This window comes from Propithecus coquereli, unplaced genomic scaffold (genome assembly GCF_000956105.1).
Source record: "Propithecus coquereli isolate 6110/MARCELLA unplaced genomic scaffold, Pcoq_1.0 Scaffold159, whole genome shotgun sequence".
NCBI lineage: Eukaryota > Metazoa > Chordata > Mammalia > Primates > Indriidae > Propithecus > Propithecus coquereli.
Genome location: NW_012140413.1, coordinates 1,598,174 through 1,611,966, shown reverse-complemented (window position 1 = coordinate 1,611,966; position 13,793 = coordinate 1,598,174). Strand labels below are relative to the sequence as shown.

At 37.6% G+C, this 13,793-nt stretch overlaps 1 protein-coding gene across 1 annotated transcript in view; it reads right to left on the bottom strand.

Annotated features, from left to right (window-relative positions):
- Nucleotides 1–12,990, bottom strand: part of SGCZ (sarcoglycan, zeta) — a 1,069,593-nt gene extending 1,056,603 nt beyond the window's left edge. Inside the window, exon 1 of the mRNA XM_012640949.1 lies at nt 12,284–12,990. Within this exon, the coding sequence (XP_012496403.1) occupies nt 12,284–12,322 (39 nt within the window). The 5' untranslated portion in view covers nt 12,323–12,990. The remainder of the gene's footprint in view (nt 1–12,283) is intronic.
- Nucleotides 12,991–13,793: the final 803 nt, after the last annotated feature.

Here is a 13,793-nt window from a genome sequence, read left to right as displayed (position 1 = left end):
AAATATATCACAAAAACTAACCAAAATAAAGCTGGATAATGGTAAAGTGGTATTTGTGAAAGCTTGTTATATTAAAATCAGACAAAATAAACTTTAAGGTAGACATTATCAGAGATAAAGAGAATCATCACATAATAGTCTCAATTCATTGGGAAAATACAGCAATGCTAAACTTATATGTGTCTGATAACATGATATCAAATATAAAAGGCAAAAATTTATAGGCTACAAGAAGAAATAAATGCACTGTCAAAAGAGAAAATTTTAACATACTGCTTTTACAATTTATAGTTTAAACAAAATATAAAGATTACAAAAAATAACATGAATTATAAGCTTAATCTAATGAACATGTATAGAATTGGTCTCCAACAAGGGAAAAATTACACACTCTTTTCAAGGAAACTCAGAGCATGTACAAATATTGACTTTATAGTGGCCCTTAAGCAATTTTCAGCAAGCTTCAAAAGAATGGTATTATGCAGACCATTTTTTCTATCACAATGCAATTTAGTTAAAAATGTACAATGGAGCTAAATATACCAAGGGTATAGAAACACAAAGGAAGAAACAACCATCTTTTCCTGGGAGTAATTACTGGTCAATAAGTAGTAATTGTATGGGCAAAGAAGTAGAGATGTATTCCAGACAAGTACGTGTGCAATATTACAACAGAGGGAAAAGAACTGGTATCAAAGTGTCAACAGAAAAAAAGACCAAACTTGGTAAAATAATTTTAAAGAGATTTACTCTGAGCCAAATTTGAGGACCATAACCTGGAGCCACGCCCAAGAGGTCTTGAGCAGTGGACTCGCTGAGGTTGGGTTACAGTTTGGTTTTATACATTTCAGGGAGACAGGGGTTACAGGTAAAGTCATAAATCAATATGTGGGAGGCATGCATTGGTTTGGCCCAAAAAGGTGGGCCATCTCGAAGCTGGGGGCTTACAAGTTATAGGTGGGTTTAAAGATTCTTTGGCTTGTAATTGGTTAAAGACATGAAGCTTTGTCTAAAGGCTTGGAATGTTTCAACATAAGGAGCTGTTTATCAAAGATAAGCCACCAGTCATAGATTTGTTGTGTAAATTGAGGACTTGCAGTTTTGTCTTGCATACCCTTAGGCCTGTTAATGGGTTACAAAGGATGTCGCCAAGAAGGGAGGGGGTCATGATAAGGCATGTCTGACCTTTCTCCTGGCAGGCAATTTAGTTTTAGGATATTCCTTTGGCCACGAGGGGGTCCATTTAGTCAGCCAGTAGGGGTGTGAGCCTTAAAATTTCATTTTAGTTTACAAAAGAGAAGTGAGTTATTCAGTGAAGCTATGGTAGAATGTGTGTGTGTGTGTGTGTGTGCGCGCGTGTGTTGAAAGCAGGTAAGAAAGTATTCATAGATACCCTGGAAGTGAGCAAGTTCTGTATCATGTTGCATCATGTTGATGAGTATGGAACTGGAAAATCGACAAAGAATTTTGAGAAACTGAGGGACAAAATATTATTTATATTCTTAAAAGGAAATCTGAAAGTGTGGGATGTGGACTGTTTGGAGATTGTCTGGACAGGGGAAGACTAGTTAAAATGTCAGGAAGCCAGGTGGTTCCTCAAGAAGAACAAATTTCTCCTTGGAGAATCATGGACAGATCCTGCCCCCTAGAATCCCCTCGCTCCTTGCAAATCACATTTTCTTAGGAAATCCTGCATTGCTATCAGCAGACATCTTCAGTTAGATTTTGCAACTCCATTCCTACTTTGACCTGTGCATATCTACATTTTACCTTATTCTTATTAGTCTACATTGTAATCTCCATATAACAGATAAGACACCATTATGGTGATTAACTTTTACTAAAAGACTAAGGATAACAGATAAAATAATTACAAACCATCTAACCAACATTTTATAGGTAACTAACAAACCAGGTTCACTAGGTATGATATGCATTTCAGCATTCAAACACGTTGGCCTATCTTCATTAAGAGTCCTTCAGCTCTACCTCCCTGCTTGGTTACGTGTCTCACTGTGCATACCATCTTTGAGCCACCTTACAGACACAGAGATGTCAAATTTCTATAGGTAGATAGTATTTTTAACTATAAGAAATCTGATCAAACTGTCAAAAATACAAAAAATCGCTAAGGAAATTGTCAAACATAATTCATGGTTCTGGGACAGTATAATGCAAATATTTCATCAAGGCAGAAAGTCAAAATTGATCATTATTATCTTCAAATAATCTGCTGTCCATTTTTCCCAGCCTGAACATTTTAGTCATAATCAGTGGCTACCATGGTCTGTCTTTCAGAAGCCATCTTTTCTTCATGTTTGAGGGCATCCTTGGGCATTTCTAGAAACCTCTAAATCCCTCTCCATCCAACACCTGGCCCAGCTTTGGTGCCCCAGTTTTGAGTCTTTCCCAACTTACCCTGAAATGACTTATTGGAAATAAAAAAGAGAATATATAAATCCCTTTACTGTGATCCCAACCCCACTCCGAGCCGTCAGCTGCATCCCATTAGAATTCACTGTAATATGGCCAACCTCACTGCAAGAAATACATACATATTTCTTAGGATAAGACATATTAGAGAAGGCGAAAACTTAATCTAGGGTTTTAACAAGAGGTGGGGAGGGGAAAAAAACAGACTTCAAGGTGTGGTGGCCTTAGTGATCAAGTGGATGATGACAAGGGATGAGCAGGGAAGTATCCTTCAGCTTGGATACCTAAGTGAATGGTGAAATGAAACCAAATGCCAAGTACTACAGGAGGAACAGATTTGACAGGGAATAGTGTGCTCCATTTTGTTAGACTGAAGTGACTGTAAAACACTCAATAAAGATTTCTAGTAGGTTGCTGAAAGTGGGGAAGCAGGGCATGTAGCTCAAGTGAGAGGCAGGAAATGGACATGCGTAACTGGGTATCATCACTTTATTGGTAAAAGTAGAGGCTATGTGAGAAGATGAGACTGTCTAGGAGGTATGTGTAAAGAGGGAACAGAAAAATACCACAGACTAAATCCCAAGCAACAGATTTTGTATATAAACAGATTTAACCAGAGCTTATCCAAAGGAACATTAAAAGATTCTGAGAATGAAAGATCAAATAGGTAAGAATTCCTATAATGCATATACACTGAAAATATTTTAAAAGTTAAATTCTTGCTAGGAATTCAATAATGTGTATATTCCAGTGCCTAAGGTTGTAATGTAAAACTCAGACACTGAATTACTTACATCAAAGAGGAAATAATATCAGTTAAGTCAAATGTTCTTTTTGGGTAGAAGCATAATGTTTATTCTATTTACTTTTATATTTATTTGGAGTTATTCTTTCTCTTTCAAGCTATAAACTGCTGTTAACATTCTCAAATATTAAATCATTGTTTTTCTTACCTTTATTCATTTGCACTCTGCTACTATTCATAAATAAGACAATAGGTAGAAAAATGAGATTTTAATCTTTTGGATTTTGATTGCACTGTGCTTATTGGAAAACACTTAAGTACAACTTCTCAACTTTGGATGAGCACAGAATTTACAAATAAGATGGAGTGTGCATTTCATTAAACATCAGAAAGTTGAGGCAGAGAAGACAAAAAATTATACTCTGAGCATGTTCACAATAATTTTTACAATTATAGACATACACGAAAATCAAATTAAAGTATGTTAACTGTTTGAGATAGCATATTTTCATACATGACATTAAAATTTTACTATGCCTTGAATCACATATTTCCAAAAGTTTCTAAAATTCACTTTCAGTCTATCTAAATATGAAACAGATGTTGGAAAAAAGTTACTACTTGCAAATGCTAAACATTTTAAAATCAGATTATGTTTTTATTTATTATAGATTAAGAGCTATTATTGTTTTAGGATTTAATAAAGAGAAGCTTTATCATTAAAACACGACATTGTACATGGATCTGCTTACTCTTTGAATCATGACTTAGGTATGAACTTTAAGAAACTTGATGAGATCGAATAAAATATATAAAAGTTTAAATGCCTCTGCTGCCTAGAGTAATCAACTGATTAAAACATTGATTTTACAAAATGGATTTGAAAACATTAAACAAAATGTTGATTATGATGAGCTCAATTATTTTAATTTTTCCTAAAATAATGTCTCCATATCAGACAAAAGTAACAGGCAACAGAAACGCAGAGATTTAGAAATAAAGGTGATCATGCCCCAGAAAGGCCAAATGTGAAAACAATAAAATATAATAATGACATAAGACAGAATGTCTTAGAACAAGTAGAGGTTCCAATGACATGGGTTAAACATCAGCCTTTTACTCTAGGAGGGTAGCGGCTTTCATTCTGTGGCAAACAGGTTCACAAGTTACACAGCTATTACAGGAAACACAATTCATGCACAGTGCATAACTGAACATACGTAGCATGAGAATTCAAACTTTCTAAACTCTGTAGCCCCTGACAAACTAAAGAAAATACATGGAGAGTTATAAGCTGTGCAGAGAAATGTGAAATATTGAGGCACGTCCACTGACACATTATGAAATAATTGAGTCTCTGCAAACGGTTTTGGTAATTTTAAGTACATAAATATTATTTATCACTGCTAATTCTTTATGAAATTAGTAAAAAAAAGGTAAAAGGTATTATGAGGCCAGGAATTAGGTTAAGACACATATATGTTAGAGATAGGCCACAAATCTGCCTCTTAAGTAAAGACAAAGGGGAAGTTAAGTTAAAGCAGGAAACACTATAGGTTTTATGATGAAAAAGATTCATAACATTAAATATCAACTCGTTGCTTAGGAGTACAACTAATTCTGGTATTAAGACTAGATAGAATTTCTCTCTCATGCATCTCATGTTAACAGAGAGGTAGAAACCTATTATATAATTCAATAATAATATAATTCAATAAACTTTTAGGTAAGCAATTTGTTTCCTTAAATTGGTTGGCATCTCCTGTTTTAGATTTTAAAAACCTTCAAATACTCTGAGTAAATATAGACTTGTGGAATCACAATGCTAACAGTATTTTCCCATTCATGACATTGATTTATTATATAATGTTTCACAAAAATGTTCTTACTCATGGCAGCTGAATTGGTTGCTTCTACCAAAGAAAGGAAAGAAACAAAGGCTCTTTTATCTTAGGTAAATGTTTTTTTCTAGCCATTCTAAAGAAAGATGGGAGTTTATAAACAAGTGTGGAAATAAGTCAGATAATGATAATGTGTGGGTTAGTAATTGAAGCATTACATGCTTATAGCAAAGACAAATGTAGTAGCTCTTGGCTCTCATAGATTTAAGGTTTGCATTTTTAACTATTTTGGAGAATGTTCATGAAGAAATGTGAAATAATGAGGCATGTCCACTGAAACATTATAAAAATGATTAACAAATATCAACCAACAGTAGTTTGCCCTAAAGTAAGTTACTAGGAATGGGCATAATAGTTTAAAAAAAAAAAAAAAAAACCCTGTAATGTGAAAAATTATTCTGTAATAAGAGTAAATACTATGACTATAGTTCAAATATTGTCACCCTTCTTGAAACAAGAATATTAGAGAAATTCAGTGAGAAACCTCTATCAAAAGTGAAGAACTCCCTTGAATTCTGACCTATATATACAAGCATAGGATTTGGAAATAGAGCACATGAATTTGGGTTCTTATTCCATTATTTATTAACCTTGTGATCCTAGGCATCTCACTTGAATTTTCTGAGTCTCCATTTTGGTATCTATAAAATGAGAATATAATAGTCAGCAGACAAACTTGTTTTGATGTTCAAATGAGCAAATATTTGGGGAATAAAAGCTATATTAACTATATCAATGTGAAAAATGATTTTCTTCAAGAACACAAAAATGTCATTCCAAAAAAAAAAAATACTCAAAGCCAAAGACTGAGACCAGGAAGATAGTTAGAGATCAACTGGTCCTGAGGTTTTTACCTTGTGTTCCTCAGTCTACAGTTTTTGGCAGTGTCCCAGAGTCAACTGCAGGGGCAAAGCGGAAATAGACTAGAGAGTGCCCCTAGTCTTTCTTGCACCAGAGGCACTTCCCTTTTACTGGTATTAGATATTGGGGTCTTTTAGAAGATACTGTTGGAACAAATTCCTCAACTGTGGCTAAAAATGATCATGACAAAACCCTTTCATCAAATCCAATTCCCACCCTGCAACACCTGAGAAACCTGAGGCCAGAAGGATGGAGGGACCTGCCCAAGGTGCTACTGCTGGTAGATGGCAAAGCCAGGGTTTGAACAATTTCTTCTAAGTACTATTCTAATGGGATACGCATACTTTTCACCACACAAATGAATCTCCTCAAAGGCTACAAGCTGTTAAATTTGGAGTGGGAGCTTTAGTACTTTTGGTGCCTCTGAATTCTAACTGCTTCTGAACTCCATTTTAGTGTAGGGTGACTATTTGAATTAACATCTACGGCTGAAGCTTTAGCTCCTAGACTAGTGATGGACATTGCCATGGCAATTACAGCCTTTCTGGCTGAATGCTGAAATCCTTTATTTTTAAAGGTTTTCAATGTCAGTTTGGCAGAGAACACTCTAGATAACCTATTTGATACCAACAAAGTAGTATACAATGTTCTAAAATCTGATCAGGTTTTATAATATTTTACAGAGTCAATCTAGAAAATCTTATTGAGGAGCATCAAGAAAATTCTCAAGGCACTTGGATCATTTTTTAATTTTTAGGATGTGAGGCTCTATAATTCTCTTGGAGGAATGGGAATCCTTAAATTTGCTCATTCTGTGGTTGTCCTAGAAGTCTCTAATCAGCTTCACTGAAGACATATGATCAACCCATGCTTCTAAACATTTGCCAAGAAAAAGAGACTTAGAGCAAAATAAAAACTTAGATGTTAGTATATTAAAATCTACATGTATATAAAATAAAACAGCTTACTTTTAGTCACAGAGTTTTAGAAGCTAAGAACTTCATCAGAAATCGAGCACAATTAACAATTAAACTTATAAACATTTATTTTGACATGTGAGCATTTACTCATCTAAATAGTTACCAATTTAAATGTACGTACTTAAATATTCACAGATATTTTGAACAGAAGTAAATGGTAACTTAAAGTTGTAAGCTCTGCCAAATTGTATTTTAGCTGAAAATCCAATATAGTATGAGAAACAACTTGCTGAATATATAAAAGGAACACCCCAAAAGACACATGCTGATTTATTGTCTTACAGCATTAAGCCATCTCGTGTAGCTATAATTTTGAGTCCATAAATCTTAAAATATTCTTTTTAACTGGACCTTCAAAATGTGATGTATTTTCAGTTGGTAAAGTCTGGAGATCAGCAAAGCAGCAACAGCCAGTAGAGAGGCTGGAACATATGCTTAGTAATGACAGTGGACAACTGAAGAGTTCTAAAATAGTCATTTGCACAACCTCCTTCAAATGTATTTTTCTTAATTCTCTTTCCACTCACATCAAATATGTCCCCTCATCCCTTCTGTGTGCATAAAGAATATTTCACTACTGTAACTTGAAGTTAATTTCAACTTCAATTAAACAAGTCCATTTCTGAATATAGAAAATTCAAGATTATAATGTACTGTATATTTCAAAACAATAGAGTACATTTCAAATGTCCCACCACAAAAAATGAGATGATGAATATGCTAATTATCTTGATTTAATTTCTCCACATCATATACATATATTGAAACATCACTTTGTATTCTGTAAATGTACATAGTTATGATTTAATTTAAAATAGTATTAATTTAAAAAATAAGGTTACCTGTTACAAAATCTTTATGCGTAGTTCCTGTATGGAAAGAGAACTGAAACTACACCTGGAGGGAGAGAAGTTATAGTTCCTTTACATGTGAAAGAAGTCAAATAATTCAGTATTCACAAATATGTTTCTTATTCTAAGCCAAGAAATGAATATATAAGGCATGTTGCTAAAAATATGACATTTGTTAGAGAGTACTATTTTTCACTATGGAATGACTAACATAAGAAAATACCACCTACTTAGACTCATCAGAAAGCCTCCTACACTGCAGCAAGCTTCACTTTCCTGGGCCGAGTGTCTTATTGATGAAACCAAAAAACATTTTTAGAATTTTTCTAAACACCAACTCTCTTACTTGATTCAAATTGTAGACGAATGTACTATGAGATCGGTTTAAGACCTCAGCATTTTTTAATCAACCATTTGTTTAAACACCTATGCAATTTTTTGCTGGATTATAATTTCTCACCCATATAATACTTTCTTAATGACCTAATTGTATTATTCAAGAAAGGTTTTTCCTTGCCTATGTAGGGCAAGATTCAAGCTCTTGGTAGATGAAATTGTGTTTAAATTAAAGAGATAAAATTAAGCAACAGTAACTGGACTATATTTAATTACCCACAAGTAAAATTATATTTATTGAAAAGTTGTTTTATATCAATATTAACCATGACTATATAGTTTATAATTTTCACACTTTACATGATAATTAAGAAAATATTCCAGAAACAAATTGTTCATGCTCTGCAAATAGTAGAAAAATTCCATTTTAAATTCTAGCCAGTCATCCCATTAAAGAAACAATCCTGATTATACTCTTGATGTGTTTAATGTTTTTGATCCCAAAGCAAACAACATTATCCACATGTATATTCTGACTATCTGAAAGCATAATTTCTTAATTGCCAAATTAATGTGGGTGAATTAGAACCCATATTTCAAAAGCTAGTAAAAGAATCACCAAAGTCATATATTTAGTCATAACCACTTATTCAGCCTCAATGTCTCTTATAAATAAACCCTACATAAAGGAAATTTAAAAGTGTCAGCTCTAAAAATTAGTAGCAGTCTCTCTTCTGGTGCATAAGATCAGTTGTTTAAAAGAGGGCAACTAGAGCGCTATAATAAAAGCTAAAGGTATTATTTAAATATCAACTACTAAAAGGCAGACAGTACTCTATAACTCAGAGATATTCCAGGATAGAGGGTGCTTTTTCTAATATCAATATTCATTAACAACCACATTTCCAAAGCAGGAACCCATATTTTTGTTTGTTTGATGTTGTTTCTTCTTTAAAACAAACACCAGGGCAAAATCCAGAGTAAAGTTTATTCATTCATTGGAGAGAGAAACAGATAGAGATCAAAGGGAAAAGAACAGACAAATTCTTTGGATGAGAACTCTCTCTCCCTTTTCAACACTGATCTGTTTCATCAGGAGCTTATGTGCAGAATAGAAGATGAAACATGCTTGCCTTCATTAGCAAATTTTACATACATATTTTAGTTTTCCACCAATAAATCCTTTAATATGCATATCATGTTTATTTTTATGAAAATGACAGTAATGGCTTAACAATTATTATAGTTTATCATTAGTTTAAAAATTTGCAAAAGACAACGCTATTTATACTGTACAATACATAAAAATCAATGTTCACACACACAGCACAACAAAAAAATTGCTGTTAAAATCTCATAAAGAGAAAATAGTTTATCCCAAATGAAGATAAAGAATTAGTAGAATCTTCTTTTCTTAAAACCCGAGGCAAGTAGCTTCACCTAACAATCACACTGATCATTTAAAACTAAGCTAAACTATATTCTTATATGTTAGGCATGTTTATTTATCAAATCCCAGTAAACATTTTTATATATTTAAAGCATCATAAAAACTTAAGTTTTATGTGAATGTGCCTTAATGCAAGTATTATTAGATCATAAGAAGAAAAGTCAAAACACAAAAGTAATGCCAAAAATAATAAGTATCCCAACTTTTTTCTCCCCTCTCTGCATGGATCACCCTGGGAGGCCCTTCAGTAAGGAGCCCCCAGAGAATAACTTGAACTAGAATTGTCTAGAAAATCCAAGCCAATGGATTCTGCTGATAAGGAGAAATTCAGACAAATTATTCTACATGCAGTACATCCATCTCTACAAAGTGTGTGTATTTCAGAGTGCAGGTATTCCGAAGCCTCAGTATTCCAGAGGTGTAGTCAAAACTGACAACACAAATTTATTTCCCTAACTGGAGGATCTCAAACATTTTCTAATAAGGCTTGACTATATTTCCTCTCTTGCCAGTTTTGACTTTCAACAGTAGCTTGCCCCTGACATAATTTCTCAACAACCTCAATAGATCTTTTCCTTTAACATTCCTTTATTTCTTCCTAGTCAGTCATTGCCGACACACTCCCTCAAGCCAAAGTTCTCTACCTTTCACTGCCAGCCCACAAAGTCCATCATACTCTGGCCGTGAGAATCTCTGAATTAATATGCAGTAGTACTGAGATTAAGCTGAGATCTTCTGCTAACACTAGACAGAAATTTCCGTAGTGGGTTGTTGGCTCTTCTGCTAATTTAAACAATTTATTGGCACCGGCGTTCAGAGGGGGATAAGCTAGTAGGAAACTAAGGGGATATCAGGTAAAACATTCACCCCAAGTCATTTTTCCTTCCATTTCTCATAAGAAAAAGCTTTCCTCTGTGCCATCCTTCATAGTTAACAAGAAAATAATCTGAATACTCCACCTCTGCATAAAAAACACATCACAGTCATTGTTCATATTCTCTCCTTTGCATCTCAAATACAACCCACCCCCTCTCCCAAAAGACTGTGATGCTTGGGAAAAGGCAGCAAGGAATCTTCTCAAACAGGAAGGCAATGTGTCCTATAGCGGTGTAGTACACAGATAATAGGAGACTTCTAGTCTAGGCCAAGGTGTACTAATGGTGACCTTGGCTAAAACACAGAAACTTGTTCACCAACTTTAACTGGAGCATTGAATCTGCCTCCTATTTCCTTTCCTCCAAGAAACCCAGAGTCTCAGATGGAAGTGGTGTCTTCTGACTGTCCCATCCCACCCCACCCCACCCTAGTCAGTGGCAGGGCGGTTCCAGCGGGCGCCACTGTCCTCTATCCCTCCTTGTTTCCTCTTCTATGCAATTTGGAGCGCCAGGAGAACTGGCTGCCCAGGCTGGGTATGCCCGGAGGCCAGGGCACAGGGCGGGCTGCAGACAGAGGCGCTGTTACTCGCCCTACAGGGGATTTCCCAGCCCGCTTGGCTTGTAGGGAAAACCCATTTCCTTGACATTTCAAAGCAAACTTCTACTAGTCTCCTACTAGTAGGTGGGGGGTATCTAAAAGCCCTCACTTGAGCAAAGAGTCCATCTGAATGTCTAGCACAAACACCCTTTGAAACAAAAGAGTAGAATGTATAAAACGCCTAGGGGTAAAGAAGGGTGGAGAATTTTTTTTAAAAAGGGTGTTCCCAGTTGTCACCCCATTTCCCGCTTTTTTGTTTACAGTGAGCGGGACATTTAAATTATTTTGTGGTTGGTTTTTTTAAGTTTTTTTCTTTTTTTTTAACAGGCACTGCAGGCAGCGGTGCCCACAAGCAGAGGGGCAAATTGTCAGGCTAGGTGCTCCTGCCAGGCAGCCCCTCGTGGCCGAGATGGGGGACCCCAGAGGGAGAGGGCTCGGTTAGGGGACCTGCGGGGGCGGCAGAGGAGGGGGTCTCTGTGTGGGTGGCGGACCAGGTGACGCCCCCCCGCCCAGCCCCGCTCCCGCCTCCCCGTCCCCCTCCCCTCCTTCTCCAGACCCGATACCGAGCCGGGAGCTGGGGCGGCACGTCTGCGGTGCTAGCTGAGCCTGGCCAGAGGGGGACTCCCTCCAGTCCCCGCGCTTGCGGCCGCCCCCCTAGCCGGACACCAGTTCGCGCCCTGGGCAATACAACGGGGGGGGACCCATGTCGGCAGGCGTGGGAGGAAAAAGGTCTCACGAAGTTCTGGGATAAAAACGAGCCGTCGCTGCAGATGCCTCTGTCACGCGAATCTGCGAACGGAAATGCGCTGTCCCTGCACCGGGCAGGGGCAGCATCGGGTTCGGAGCAGGGGAGAGGAGGCAAAGTGGCCGCGCAGCTAGGACAACTTTGCTGGGAAAGCAGGCGACAGCGGACAGAGACCGTGCTGCCGCCGCCGCCGCTTCCCCGGGCGCCGGGTCTGTACCCCCGGTGCTGCTGTCACTGGCGAGGAGGAGGACAGGGAGGCTGTTGTCAGGCGGAGCAGGCAGGGAGGGAGGGAGCGCAGCCTGAAGGTGCCTGCCGGGCTCCGGAAAGCCGCCCTATAAGTCCCCGGCCCTAGGAGGGGCGCTGCGCCCGGGTGCACTGGCCCGCAATGCCCACTCGCTGTCCCACGGGGCCACCAACTCCTCCATCGGCGCGGGGAAGAGGCAGCGGGGCGCAGAGGGGAGAGCTCGGGAAAGCGGGGAACGGCGCCCGCCCGGGGAGCATCACGTACCTTGAGCTCCTCGATGTCCAGGTTTGTTGATCTGTCCATGGAGCGAAACTAGAGGAAGTGGAGAGGAACCGGGCAAGTTGGACCCAAAAACAATCTAGTCTTTTAGTTTCCAGCTTAAACTCAGCTTTATCCTCCTCCAAGCCCTGGCAGCTTCTCTCAGTCTCATTCTCCGTGGTCACGCCGCCTCCGCCAGTTAAAAATAATAAAAATAAATAAATAATAATGATAATTCACTTTTGTTTTACTTCCTCAAAGATTTAGTGACAGGTGATCTTTACCGCGGTGCAACACAGCTCAGTCGAATCAACGAATCAAGCAGGAGGTTAAAAAAAAAAACAATCCACTCTATTTAAGATTATTTCTTCTTCTGCAATAAGCTTAGAAACCAGCGATTTGCTGCATCCCGAGAAAAAAAGCTGCTTCCCTGGACAGCATCATGCGGCAAATTTCAAGCAAATGTGTTCAAACTGAAGAGAAGAGTATATGATAAAAGCCTTGCTCCGCCAGGCGTACTCTGGTAGCTCATTTAGCACCAGTCCCAGGCATTAGCCATGATCAATTTCCCTGGCAAGATAACAGAATCCCCGAAGTCCTGCATAGACTTAAAAAAAAAAAAATGTCTTGCAGTTGAGAGGTATTCTCTCATTGGGGAAAAGAAGATAATAAAGTCTGAAGGGAACGTTCTCCTTGGAAGGTTATGCTAAAAGAGTTGAGAGAATAGGAGGTGGATCCTACAGACAGAAAAGAGGGAGAGAGAGAAGAGAGAGAGGGAGAGAAAAATTTTCCTCCTGCTTTGCTGTTTTACTAGCCTTCACCACCAGGTGACTGACTTCACTTCTCTCTTCCCACAGCCAGCACTAAGGGGATTTCTCTCATCTGTCAAAAAGCAACATTTCCTCTCCAGACAAATACCATCGCTGGGTCTTAAAGACTGCCCTCTGTCCAGAATCCATTAGGTGACAAGCATTTTAATTCATTTCACACGTTGCTTCATCTCGTTTCTATAGCTCTGGGAGGAATATGCTTACGTGTATCATTCTCAAGTATTCAGATTATATTCACTTTAGATCTCTGCTCCGTTTAGTGTCAGGTTGTTTTTTTTTTTTTTTAACTTAAGACTTTTAAATAAAGTGACAACTAGGCATATTAAAGGAAATTTCCTGCAATGATGCTTATGATAAAGCAACTTTTTATTGGAAAATTATTCTTTAAATAGACTCTGACAGGTCCATGCATTTAACCTGTAGGTTGCAGATTTGGGAAAAGGGCTCATTTTCTTCATTTAAATTTCTTAGTGTAAAAGCTTGACTTTTGAAGGGATGTAAACAGTTTCCTCTTATTTTTATTATGGCACATAAAATATTGACACTGAAAGATGTTTTCAGATTCAGGAAAACAAGCTGTATAAGTACTTTTGTTTCTAACTTTTTTTATTATTTTTTAGGATTTAAATGTGCACAGTCTAGCCTCCCAGCCTCCTTCTTTGACTTCCTCTTTGTCCTCCCTTGCT